Here is a 14,020-nt window from a genome sequence, read left to right as displayed (position 1 = left end):
GATGTGAAAATAAATCTGGGGTAGTAATACAGTGGACAAAGTAGACTTTAAAACAAAGACTGTAATAAGAGACAAAGGACAGTATACAATCATAAAAGATACAGTTATAAGAAGATACAACAATTGTAAATATTTATGTGCCCAAAATGAAAGCACCCAAATACATAAAGCAGTTAATAACAAACATAAAGGAACTAATTGATAGTAATGCAATGCTAGTAGGGGACACCCCATTTACAGCAGTGGATAGATAATCCAATCAGAAAGTCAAAAAGGAAACAGGGGCTTTGAATGACACACTGGACCATTCTTTTCAAGTGTACATGGAACATTCTCCAGAATAGGTCATATATTAGGCCACAAAACAAGCCTCAACAAATTCCGAAAGATCAAAGTCATACCATGCATCTTTTCTGACCACAATGCTATAAAACTAGAAATCAACCACAAGAAAAAATTTTGTAAAGACCACAAAACATGGAGGTTAAACAACATGCTACTAAACAATGAATAGGTCAACTAAGAAATCAAAGAAGAAATTAAAAAAACACGTGGAGACAAATGACAATGAAACTCAATGGTCCAAAATCTTTGGTATGCAGCAAAAGCAGTTCTAAGAGGGAAGTTTATAGCAATATAGGCCTAAATCAAGAAGCAAGAAAAATCTCAAACAAAAGGAGAAAAAGAAGAACAAACAAGAACAAACAAAATCCAAAATCAGTAGAAGGAAGGGAATAATAAAGATTAGAGCAGAAATAAAATAGAAACAAATAATAATAATAATAATAATAGAACAGATCAATGAAACCACCAGCTTGTTCTTGAAAAGATCAATAAAGTTGGTAAACCTTTAGCTAGACTCATCAAAAAAAAAAACAAAAAAACCAACAAAAAAACAAAAACAAACAACAAAACAAAAAAACCCCAAAAAACAAAGAAAGAGAGAGGGTACTCAAAATCAGAGATGAAAGAGAAGAAATAACAACCAACACCACAGAAATACACAAGATTATAAGAGGATATTATGAAAAATTGTATGTGCCAACAAATTGGACAATCTAGAAGAAATGGATAAATTCTTATAAACATATAATTTACCAAAACTGAATCAGGAAGTAATAGAAAATTTGAACAGATCAATTACCAGCAATGAAATTAGATCAGTAATTAAAATATTCCCAACAAACCAAAGTGGAGGACCAAATGGCTTCACAGTTGAATTCTACCAAAAATTTAAAAAAACAAAAACAAAAACAAACACCTATTCTTTTCAAAATAATCCAAAAATAGAAGAAGAAAGAAAGCTTCTAAATTCATTGTATGAGGCCAACAATAATCTGATATCTAGCCTAGATAAAGATACTACACAAAAAGAGAATTACAGGCCAGTATCTCTAATGAACATAGATGTATAAATCCTCAACAAAATGTTAGCTAACTGAATCCAAAAATACATTTAAAAAGTCATTCATCATGATTTAGTGGGTTTTATTCCTGTGTGGTATATTTGCAAATCAATCAATGTGATACATCATATCAACAAGAGAATGGATAAAAAATATATAATCATTTCAACAGATGGAGAAAAGCATTTGACAAAATACAACATCCATTCATGATGAAAACCCTCAACAAAGTAGGTTTAGAGGGAACATACTTCAACATAATAATGAAAATCCACAGCTGAACATCATACTAAATAGTGAAAAACAAAACTTTTTTCACTTAAGGTCCAGAACAAAACAAGGAGGTGTCACCATTTTTATTCAACATGGAACTGGAAGGCCTAGCCATAGCAATTGGACAAGAGAAAGGAATCAAAGGCATCCAAATTGGTAAGGAAGAAGCAAAACTTTCACTATAAGCAGATGACATTATCTTATATATAGGAAACCCTCAATTCTGCCAAAAAAAAACAAAACAAAAAAAAAAAACAAAAAAAACCCCTACTAGAACTTATAAATGAATTCAGTAATGTTGCAGGAAACAAAATTAGTATAAAGAAATCCACTGCATTTCTATACACAAATAATGAAGCAGAAAGAGAAATTAAGAAAACAATCCCATTTACAATTTTACCAAAAATAATAAAATGCCTAGCAATAAACTTAACCACAGAGTTGAAAGACCTGTTCTCTGAAAACTATAAAACATTGATTAAGGAAATTAAAGATGACACAAACAAATGGAAATCTATTCCACAGTATAGATTGGGAGAATAAATATTGTTAAAATGTCCATACTACCCAAAGCAATCTACAGGTTGAATACAATTCCTATCCATATAACAGCACTGTTTTTCACAGAACAGGAACAAACAATCCTAAAATTTGTATGAAACCACAAGAGGCCCAAAATAGCCAAAACAATCTTGAAAAAGAAAAACAAAGCTGGAGGTATCATAATTCTAAATTTGAAATTATACTACAATGCTGTAGTAATCCAAACAGTATGGTACTGGCACAAAAGTAGACACATAGATCAATAGAATAGAATAGAATGCCCAGAAATAAACCCACAATTATATGGTCAATTAGCCTTTGACAAAGACCGCTTTCTTACATCATTCACAAAAATAAACTCAAAGTGGATTAAGGACCTAAATGTGAGACCTGAAACCATAAAAATCCTAAAAGAGAGCATAGGCAGTACTTTCTATTACATTGGCCATAGCAACATTTTTTCTCAATATGTCTCCTGAGGCAAAGGAAACAAAAGCAAAAATAAACTATTGAGATTACATCAATATAAAAACCTTCAAGACAACCTATTGAATGGGAGAAGATATTTGTAAAATATACAAAGAACTATTACAACTCAACACACAAAAAAACAAGTAATCTGATAAAAAAATGATAATAATAAGTAGAAGAGGACATGAACAGGCATTCTCCCAAGAAGATATATAGATGGCCAACAGACACATGAAAAGATACTCAACATCACTTATCACCAAGAAATGGAAATCAAAACCATGAAGGATCACCTCACACCTGATAGAATGGCTAATATCAAAAGTGTTGGCAAGATGTGAAGAAAAAGGAACCTCATGCATTGTTGGTGGGACTGTAAACTGGTGCAGCCACTGTGGAAAACAGTATGGAGGCTCCTCAAAAAATTGAAAATAGAACTACCCTATAATCCAGTAATTCCACAACTGGGTAATTACTGAAAGAATACAAAAAACACTAATTCAAAAAGATTAATGCACTCTATGTTTATAGTAGCATTATTTACAATAGCCAAGTTATGGAAGCAGCCCAAGTGTCCATTAATAGATGGACAAACAAGATGTGGTGTATATATATATATATATATATATATATATATATATATATATATCTCCACACACATATATATGTAATGGAATATTATTAAGCCACAAAAAGAATGAAATCCTGCCATTTGCAACAACATGGTTGGATCCAGAGAGTATAATGCTAAGTGAAATAAGTCAGTCAGAGAAAGACAAATACCATATGATTTCACTCATATGTGAAATTTAAGAAACAAAACAAACAACGAGGGAAGAGAGAGAGAGAGGAGAGAGAAACCAAGAAAGAGACTTAACTGTAGTGAACAAACTGATGGCTACCAGAGGGGAGGGTGGGGGGATGGGTGAAATAGGTGAAGGGGATTTAAAAGTACACTTATCATGATGAGCACTGAATAATTGTTGAATTGTTGAATCACTATATTATACACCTGAAATTTATATAACACTGTATGTTAACTATACTGGATTTAAAATTTTAAATAAATTAATTTTACTTGCATATATTGTTGGCTTTGTGTAATAGAAGCATTAGCTGTAAATATAGGCAAACTTAAAATTTATCTCGTTTACTTCCAGTAATGCTTTAAAACGTATTTGGCTCCTATTATATTCTCTAGGAATTAGGAGAAGCCCTGTAAACTTCAATTTTCTTTGGGGGAAAAAAAAAAAGTAGTGTTCCTAAAGACAGGAAAGATTTATGGTGGCATCAGGAAGAGCCTAAATATTTTGAGGTTTATTTATCTCCTTCAATTATTTTCCCCACCTACAGTTGCAAATCTTTTCCACTTTATTTCTTACTCTCAGGACGCTTAGGAAATTGCATGTTTTGAAGACTCAAATCCACTTAATAGCTCAAAAAACCTGCTGCACTTTTTGTCAGCATTTTAAAGTTGTGCAATGATCAGTCTTGACCAGTAGGTGGTGGTATCCTACAGGAGAACTTCATGCTTCTGAGTATAGACCAGAAAGAAACCTCACATAGTTTTAACCCATAAATTTGAGATTATTTATTCCCTGAGAATTGGGTAATAATCTCTATTTCAATTTAAAAAAAAAATCATGGGAAAATTTCCACTCACAGATTTTCTTTCTTAGGTCATTTATGTTTGCAAAGAGAATTTCTTAAAGGGTAAACTATGGTATGGTTAAGCAATCAACTCCTTTTCTATTTACCATATTAAGATGGAAAGGTTCATTTTAATTTTTAGTCTTAAAAATGTTTTGCCTGTTATTTCTTAGCAGTAGTCTTTACTTAAATTCTTTCAAACAAACTTGCTTTGAGCATCCTACATATCAGTTTTGTGGTCAGCTTAATTCAGAAAGCTGCACACAACAAATGTAGAGATGATTGTTTTAGGGGAGGTTATGGTACATATTTATGCTTTTCTTTCTTTTTTTATTGTAGGAGAATTCCAGACTCCTTCAAGAGCGTGGTGTGGCCTATATTAATGCTGATTCTTCTATAGAAGGTGAATCTCATTGGTCTTGTAGGAAAAGGTGTGATCATGGTAGTAGCAGCCATTTAGTTCATAAATTATGCACTAATAAGGAAGGCAAATCCATCCCATGTGTTGGGATGCCACCCTTGCCTCACAGCAGCTGTGAGACCTAGAGTGCTCATCTGGGAAAGCAGCCCTCTCTGATTTGCTTCACCTGGCAGATTACCTTGTCTGCACTAGGGATTGTAAATACCTGTTAAATGAATCAGTAAATCATAGAACAGAAGATTTCTGTGATTTTAGAATGGGGTAGCAAAAAAGTGTAATTTAAATATAATGCTAGTTTTATCATATCATGTGGATAGATTTGGGAAGAAATACTGATGTCCAGGTATATTTTTTCTTAAATATTTTTTTCTCCTATTCAAGAAATAGTTACTGAGCCCTTCTGCATGCAGTGTATTTTCCAGTATTTCAGAGGAATCAGAAGTTAGTAAGTCTTGCACTTGGAAGTTTGTGGCTCAGTACAAACGAGGAAATAAATTAGTCTAGGATTCTAATATATGCAGGTACTATAAGAAGGCTATAATGAGGCTGGTCTGAGAGTTCAGAGGAGAGAAGAGTAGCAAGTTCAGGAAAGGCTTGAGAAATGAGATAGACACTCAAGACTGGCCTTTAAGAATGGATCTGCTTTTGATAAGTAGAGATTCAATCGAAAGGACATTCTCAGGTCTATTTCCAAGATCGAGCAGTCCGTTGTCACTACCCTCCATACCCATTCATCTTTCTGTTCTTGACTACATGCAACTTCCCAGACATTGCAGCTGCTGTTCTTTGTACTAGGATGGCTGTTCCACACTCACTCTATCTGTTTCATTCTTACCCTTACAGTCTTCCTGAAATGGTACTTTTTCAGGGAAGCCATGTCTGTAGCTCTCCTCATGACCATTACTAAACAATTATTTGCTTTACAGACTACTTCTGTTACTAGGCTATATTCTTCAGCAAGTAACAGACAGGATCTTTCTTGATAACTCCTGGTTTTCTAATGTCTTGTTAAAGACACATGAGTTGTGGGGCGCCTGGGTGGCGCAGTCGGTTAAGCCTCCGACTTCAGCCAGGTCACGATCTCGCGGTCCGTGAGTTCGAGCCCCGCGTCAGGCTCTGGGTGATGGCTTGGAGCCTGGAGCCTGTTTCCAATTCTGTGTCTCCCTCTCTCTCTGACCCTCCCCCGTTCATGCTCTGTCTCTCTCTGTCCCAAAATAAATAAAAAACGTTGAAAAAAAAAATTAAAAAAAAAAAAAAAGACACATGAGTTGCATTCGTGCAGCAAAGAATGAGTCAATGAAGGGTAGACTTTGAGAATCTTTTTGGTAGTATACTGATAAACTTATCACATCCACAATAATTGAGACAATGCCTTTTGACAGAGGCATGTTGGCATTGACATTTCTTCTTTGTCCAGGTGTCTAAATTACATCGTCCCCAAGGTGGCTCACACAGTGCAGTTCAGTAATCCTTTCCCCTCCTCTTATGGTCATGGTGAAGGGTGTGGCCTTATTCTCGGCACAGCCACTTCCTACTTGTATGACCTCAGCTTGTTACTTATCTTCTGTGTCTCAGTTTTCTCAGCTCTAAATAGAGTTGCCAAGAACATATACCTCAAAGGCTCTTAGAAGGGCAAAAGAGGTTAATATTTACAAAACTCCCACACCTGTGCCTTGCACAGGGTAAAAGTTCAAAAATATTAGCTTGGAACTATTACCCATACTTAAAAACAAACACATGGTAGGATGAAACCCCTTCGCTACACAGAATGAATACATAAACGTGTATTTCTCAAAAGCAGAATAATGTTCTCTTTCTTGCTAGCTTTGTTTGCAAGATTTGATTTTTAATGTATATTTTTAAATCATTGGAATTTGTTGATTATGTCACTCCCTGCCTTAAAATGCTGCATGGTCTCCCCATCATTTTCAAGACCCAGAGCAAATGACACACATGTTACCCTAAGATTAGGACACCACTTACCTTACTTTGGTTTATATTTAAAATCTTATTAAGTATGACTTTTTAAAATAACACAATAAGTGATACACTGACTTTCTCATGTTAAAATGCAAAATTTACAGACAAAGCAAAAATCTTTACAAATGTCAAACTCAGCCCTCTCTCTGAAGGTACTACTGTTCTCAGTTTGGGGTGTTTCCATCACACTGACATATATAGAACTCAGCTCACACAGTGTCGGAGGTACTCTCTTAAGTGCTTTATGTGTAAAAATTTATTTAATACTCACAATCATCCGCTGAGGTGAGTACTTTATTGTCTCCCTTGTGTAGAAGAGGAAACTGTGAATTCAGAGGAATTAAGTAATTTTCCCAAGATCACACAGCTAGTAAAGGATTGAGCTGAAACTCAAACCAAGCTGGTCAACTTTATCCTTCTTATCCCTATATTCTGTTCTCCCTCACTACCTTATACAGGTTTTCATTACATATTTCATCTTACAGGCTAAATGGTCCTGCATCTCGCCTTTTTCATGCAGCAGCATATTATGGAAAACTTTCCATGTCAGTGTATATAGATCTATTTCACTTGAAAATTAAACTTCTTCAGTGTATTCAGCAGAACAATTTATGTCTCAGTTCTCCAGCTGATGGTCAGATTGTTTCCATTTGTTGCAGTCAATATCTTTTTTATTTGCCTGCCTTATATTTTTCTACACAAGTCGAGAGTGGAGAACTACAGTATCATTGCTTGCTCATGGTATATGTGCAATACATTGCCATAAATGCTGCCAAACTATCTCTCTGACCCTCTGGTTTACACTCTTATTGGCTATTTATCTGTTTTAAAAATTGCAGTAGCTAAAATTTGTGCATATTTCTTCTTCCAGTTGAATTTTATTTTATTTTAATTTTTTAATTTATTTTTGACGGGGGCGGGGGGCGGAGAGCGTGAGTAAGGGAGAGCAGAGAGAGAGGGAGACACAGAATCTGAAGCAGCTCCAGGCTCTGAGCTGTCAGCACAGAGCCTGATGAGGGGCTCCAACCCGTGAACAGTGAGATCATGACCTGAGCGGAATTCGGATGCTTAACCGACTGAGCCATCCAGGTGCCCCATCAGTTGAATTTTGGAACCAGCCTTTCAAGTTTCAGGAACAATTCTGCTGGGGTGTCTACTTATTTTTAAAGCCTCAACTTTTGCTGTTCCTAGACATGGATCTTAAGCTTTGAGATAAGAGTTTCTGGCCATTCTCTGAGCACATCATGTACTTTTATATTTCTGGGCATTTGTACAGGCTATTCCTTGATGAAGTTGTCTTAACTTCCCCTTCCCCAGGCCCCCAGCCTGTTCTAGTCTCTCCTCGCTGTGCTCCCACAGCTACTTGAGGGCACCTCTCCTGGCTGGTTTGCAAGATTCTCAAGCTCGTCAGACATAGAATTCCTGAGGAATGGGAACCTCATCTCTGCTCTGTATTCACAAGTAGATGGACAGCACCTGCCTTACAAATGCATTTTTACAACAGATATTTATTGGGTAAATGCTAAACACCAAGACTATACTAAGCCCTGGGGATATGGCAACAAATAAAAAGACTACCTGTTCCCATGGAACTTACAGTCTGGTGTGAGGATGGCAAATAAAAAGGCAAATATTTAACACATGTGGGAGGTAACTAATAAGGAGAAAAATAAGCCAAGGTCAAGAGAGAAAGAGTAGCTAGGATGAAGGGAAGAGAGGGTGATCCTTTAGGTAGGGTGTTCAGGGGACAACTCTCAGAAAACATGACATTAGAGGTCTAAGTGAAGTGGGGGAGTTTTAAGTCATGCAGATGTAATGCAGAATGCTGTTCCAGGCTGAAGGAACAGTATGTGCAAAGACCCTGAGAAGGTCCCTGCTTGGGTAGAGTGGGATGTGAAGATATGAAGAGGTGACGGGGATTGTTTCTTGTATGGAACTGAGGACCAAGGTAAGCATGATGAGTTTTATTGAGTCATGAGTTGGAGGGTTTTGATTGGACTTAGGTTCTAAAAGGATCTTTCTGGCTAAAGAGTTAACACTGGTCTTTGAATGAAAGAATGAAGTAAATGAAATAAAAAAACCATTCTTTCTTTATCTTTAAGGAAACTATACTCTACGAGTTGATTGCTCCCCACTGATGTACAGCTTGGTATACAGCCTAACAAAGGAGGTAAAAATAATTACATATCATTTTAGAAAATTTGAGTTCTACAAATGTTTCATTGAGATACCATTATTATGTTAAGCAGCTGCCTTGTTTTATAGCTTGTCTTTTTCTCATAGAGCAAATACCCACTCCAGAGAACATTGCATCGAATAAACTATTTGCATGTGTTATCCCATTTCCCCCAACTGCCCTGAAGCAGCCTTTGGATAGTATTGTGTCTACCATCCCCATGTGAAATGGAGAACACTGAGATCAAAAAGCATTAGCCACCAAAGTCACACAACTTGTGCAGTAGCTGAACCAGGACTTGGTCCTGTGGTTTAAGTCCTTAATTTTAAAACTGCTTTATACTCCTTCATATCATGATACCAGTTATCCCAGGATGCAGGAAGAGTTAAAGTTTCTAAGTGATTGAGAAAGAGTATGTGTAAAAACACCAAGTACTGACTCCAAGGTCAAATCAATTTGGGGCAGAGGCTAAGTGAGACCATGTACCCCCCTTTCTGACTTCCTGACTTGAGCTGCATTCCACTGAGCCCCACTGACCTGGGCTGACAGCTAAAGTTCTCTTAGTTCTGACAGAGGCACAAGATACAGAACCTGCTGGAGAGACAGTGCCTGAATTCCTGTAGGACTGACAGGCAACTCTTCACTTTAGTTGTCCTGCTCCTAAACCCACTGGGACTAAAGTTAGTCATAATGAAGAAGTTGTTGCATGGCAGATTTTTGTTTTTATTGTTAATTATCTGATTTGAACTGGAAAGGAAAAAAAAAAAGAGTTGCCTATTTAATGGAATTACCAACTGAAGTATAAATACCAAGAAAACCACGATTATTGCCCTTCAGATAGGGATTTTAGTATCACTAACCTTTGGTTTCAAAAGCATGGAATTTCATCTTATAACTTAACTTCCCCTATAGGAATAGAAGCAAATTAATTTGAAAAAAATGTATTCATGTCATTACTCAAGATCTGCATCATTTGCTTGTAGTTTTTATCAGTTTCCATGAAATGCATAAAAACTGTAATACCTGAAAACAGGGTATTTCAGAGAAATTTCACCATTCATATAATTTAAGGTAAATGCTGAGGAAGCTTGGCAGTTATATTTGTTTTCTGGGTGGTTTGGTGGCACCCAGGGACAATTGCAAACACAGCACTCTAAGTCAGATTCGATGCTTGACAGTTTTGGCGGTCTGTGTTATTCTGTTTTGTTTATTGGGGGAGAGGGATTCATAGCATTTTAAATTTTAGTGATGAACTGAAAATATAGTTATGTATTTCTACACTATTCTAAATATGCATTTCTTTTTAAAAAAAAATTAATGTTTATTTTTGAGAGAGAGAGAGAGACAAAAAAAGAGAGAGAGACAGAGTGTGAGTGGGGGAGGGGCAGAGAGAGAGGGAGACACAGAATCCTAAGCAGGCTCCAGGCTCTGAGCTGTCAGCACAGAGCCCGACAAGGGGCTTGAACCCACCAAACGTGAGATCATGACTTGAGCCTAAGTCAGAAGCTCAACCTCTAAATTTGCATTTCCTAGAATAAACGGAGTGGTACTGTCCCTTATATCAAGGTTTTGTGTAAATTTATAAGCTCGAGTGAAATTATTTTGTGTCTTTATTTATTCATATTTTGCAAGTTAAGATGTTGACATAATTTCTGATTCTCTCCCCATCCTTATGCAGATTTATTTGTATTCCCATAGACCTTTGCACATACCTAGCACATTGAATTTCACATTTTTACTTCTAGTTCCCACTAGTAGAAAGTATCTAATGTGTCTTTTTGAGCTTTGTTTTCATGGCATTCACAAAAAGTCTTAAACAATATAGGTACTCTATTAATTTTTGAAAATTGAATTTGTTGAAAAACAACATAGGACTTTTATTAAATATAAAACAAAAACAATTGTGTACCATATAATGTATAATAAATAACCCGTGAATAACTACAGAACATTAATTGAAGTTGAGTTTGCAAAATGTTTTTGGGATAACATCTAATGTTCTAGATGTCAAGTACAGGTTTAGAATTCAATAATAGGTCATATTTTTCTCTCTCAGTTTTCTCATCAGTAAAACCAGAAAATGTAGTTAAAGCCCAGTACTTATTGAAATTACAATAAATACTCAATATTAATGCATTTGTTTTTATTATGTATTATATAATGACCTTTAGCGACCTTACTGGCAAGAAACAATATTAAAAGAAATACCTTCTCTTAACCACCTTGCTTCCTTTCATTTTCTTTTTTATAAGAGAAGTCTGTTTTTGAGAGCAGCCTTCATGCATTCAGAAAAAAATAGACCAAAAAAATCTTATAATAGGACATCATTTGAATATGATGGCTTGGTAATAATTAGGCCTTCTTTTCCATACACTTCATGGTTTTTTTTTTCTTATAGCAGCTCCACCTGTATATAATAGCATGAGCATTTTACCATATTGTCAGAAATTCGTTATTGTAATTCTTAATGACTGCTAATAATATGAATTGCATCACTTGTTTTGCTGAATATAGTTTACTTATTCATTCTCTGGCTGATGGACATTTTGATTTTAAAATATCTGATTTGTAAGTATTCTCTTTTTTTCCCATTTAACCTGTGTAGCTCCAAAGCCCTGATGAAGGCTTTGAAGGCAAATCTCTTTATGAGAGCTGGAATGAAAAAAGTCCTTCCCCTGAGTTCAGTGGCATGCCCAGGTAACCATGCAAACAAGAGTCTCTGTTGCATACAGTAGGGGGTTGTGTTGAAAATGAAAGTGTATTTTCTCTCAATGATAAAGGAAAGGCAATGCTTTGGTTCACAAATAAAATATTCTTGTGTTTTGAAGTTAAATCTGTAGGCCATCAAGAAATGGTTCTTTTTTGAGTAGGCACTATATTCACCTGTTATGTAAGTCAAAAGTATGGTAGAAAGTAATTCCCCTCACAGTTCTGTCCCCCAGTTACTAGATACATTTTCTCTTTTCTGAATATCATACAGTTAACAAATATTTTGGTTACTCTAAGAAAAATATAGGCATCATTTCAGTATTGGTTGTGTCTTCACAGCAAATTACAGGAATAAACATCTCAGAGATAAAGATTGATTAGAGATGAGATTATAGCTTTAAAGAGTATGAATACTTAAAAAAAATTTAAGGGTAGTATTTACATCTGAGTTATCTAAAAAATTTCTGTTTCTTTTAACTTCATCATGCACAACAAATATAGGTAGTAAAATAAGTTAATGAGGTGAAATATTTTCCAGCATAATGAACTTGTTATTTTATTTTATTATTTTTTTAATGAATCTTTTTAAAAAAGTAGCTTACATAGGTGTGATATTGTGATTTATAATAAGAAGTATATATTCAGTCTTTGGCCCCTTTCCTGGCAGAGAGAACTTAAATCTTTAGAATTTTCTAAGTGATGAAAGAGATAAGGGTGCCTCTTGTTATGTTAACAGGGTGACCTTTGGATCCCCACCTAAGGATGAGGGCTGATGGCCAGGAAAACCAACCACATAATTAGAGGGTTGGACTTTCAGTCCCACCCTAGGAGCAAAGGTTGAATCAATCTGCAATGGGCAATGATTTAATCGATCATGACTTTCTAATGAAGCTTCCATAAGATAGGGTTCAGAGAGCTTCCACATTGAGTGGCACGCCTGGGAAGGGCATGGAGCACTCTGTGCCCTTTCCCCACATCTTGCCCCTTGCGTCTCCTCCACCTGGCTGTTCCTGAGTTGTATCCTTTTATAACAAACCAGTGATCTGATCGAGTAAATAAAATGTTTCTCCCACTTCTGGGAACAGCTCTAGCAAATTAATCGAACCCAAGGAGGAGAACTGGGGAATCTTTAATCTGTAGCCCATTGTTGAGAAATCCACCTGGGTTTGTTTTTGGCTTCTGAAATTAGAGGAGGGGCAGTCTTTTGGGATGGAGCCATTCACTTATGTAGTATGGTGTTATCTTCAGTGTCAGAATTGAGTTGAATTTTAGGACACCCAGTTGGTATCCCAGAGAATTGCTTGTTGCTGGTATGGGGAAACACCACACACACCCCTCCACATGTTGGAATTGGGTTCAGGAACCCAAGAGAACAATGGTCACTACTACCCAAAACAGTCTTAAGGAAGTAGATACTCCATGATCAAAATTGACATTCCTCACAATTATTTTTTGTTGTTACTTGCCTAACATGATTTTTATAAATAAAAATTATATTTATAGTAGAAAGAATGGAGTTTAATTAATCTTTAATCTGTACTCCCTGAAGAAATTACTCAAATAATTTCATGTTTTAATCCCTATAAGGATTAGCAAGTTGGGATCTGGTAATGATTTTGAGGTGTTCTTCCAAAGACTTGGAATTGCTTCAGGCAGAGCACGGTACACTAAAAACTGGGTAAGTCTATCAATAAGATTTTCAAGGTTATTTATGAATATATTTTAGCTAAATAAATAATTCTGAATTTTAAAAAGTGAGTTCAGCAGTAGAGAAGTAGAGGAATTTGAAGCAGATGTGGTTGAGATGGTGCTACTACTAATGGAGTAGTTCCTGCATCTGGTATTTTGAGCCTTTGAACTTGAACTTTGATGAGCTCCCTTAAATATGTTTTCTGTTTCATTAGATGGCATTGGTTCATGCAGTTACTTACACTAGAAATGTCAAAATTGTCTTTGGTTCCTCTCTACCTGTTATCGTTCAAAATTAGTTATTATCAAGACCTGCAAATATTTGGATTTTTATGTCATTAGCTCCCCAGTCATTAAACATGAAAGTTTATTTATCACAATAGATTATCATGATGAATAGCACAATAAACCATGAACACCTATACAAGTCCTAATTTTTTTGGCTACTGTTGTTGCTAATGATGACAATGACACTTATAGTTTTTATTTTTATCAAGGCAACCTAGGAACATAGTTCATAGAATGTCATACAGTCTAAGAGTGTGTAATGAAAAACAGTGGTCCCTTATCCCATATCCATGCTTGTCCCACTTCTGATTCTGCTCAACAGATTCAGATTTTTTCAACTTTTTAAGTGTTTTATTCTGCTGTCTGCATGCTGACAAATAATATGCTCATGCTGCTATTTATTTTTCGGTTTTA

The 14,020-nt window shown here is 35.6% G+C and overlaps 1 protein-coding gene across 3 annotated transcripts in view; it reads left to right on the top strand.

The window, feature by feature from the left end:
• The window catches only part of FOLH1B (folate hydrolase 1B), a 67,060-nt gene that overhangs the window by 39,358 nt on the left and 13,682 nt on the right, over positions 1-14,020 (top strand). For all 3 annotated transcript variants that reach the window (XM_042958027.1, XM_042958026.1, XM_042958028.1), the window contains 4 exons: positions 4,683-4,746; positions 8,847-8,914; positions 11,526-11,617; positions 13,217-13,307. In XM_042958027.1, the coding sequence (XP_042813961.1) occupies positions 4,683-4,746; positions 8,847-8,914; positions 11,526-11,617; positions 13,217-13,307 (315 nt within the window). The remainder of the gene's footprint in view (positions 1-4,682; positions 4,747-8,846; positions 8,915-11,525; positions 11,618-13,216; positions 13,308-14,020) is intronic.

The sequence above is a fragment of the Panthera tigris genome, chromosome D1 (assembly GCF_018350195.1).
Source record: "Panthera tigris isolate Pti1 chromosome D1, P.tigris_Pti1_mat1.1, whole genome shotgun sequence".
Taxonomy (NCBI): Eukaryota; Metazoa; Chordata; class Mammalia; order Carnivora; family Felidae; genus Panthera; species Panthera tigris.
This window is presented reverse-complemented; position numbering and strand designations above follow the sequence as displayed.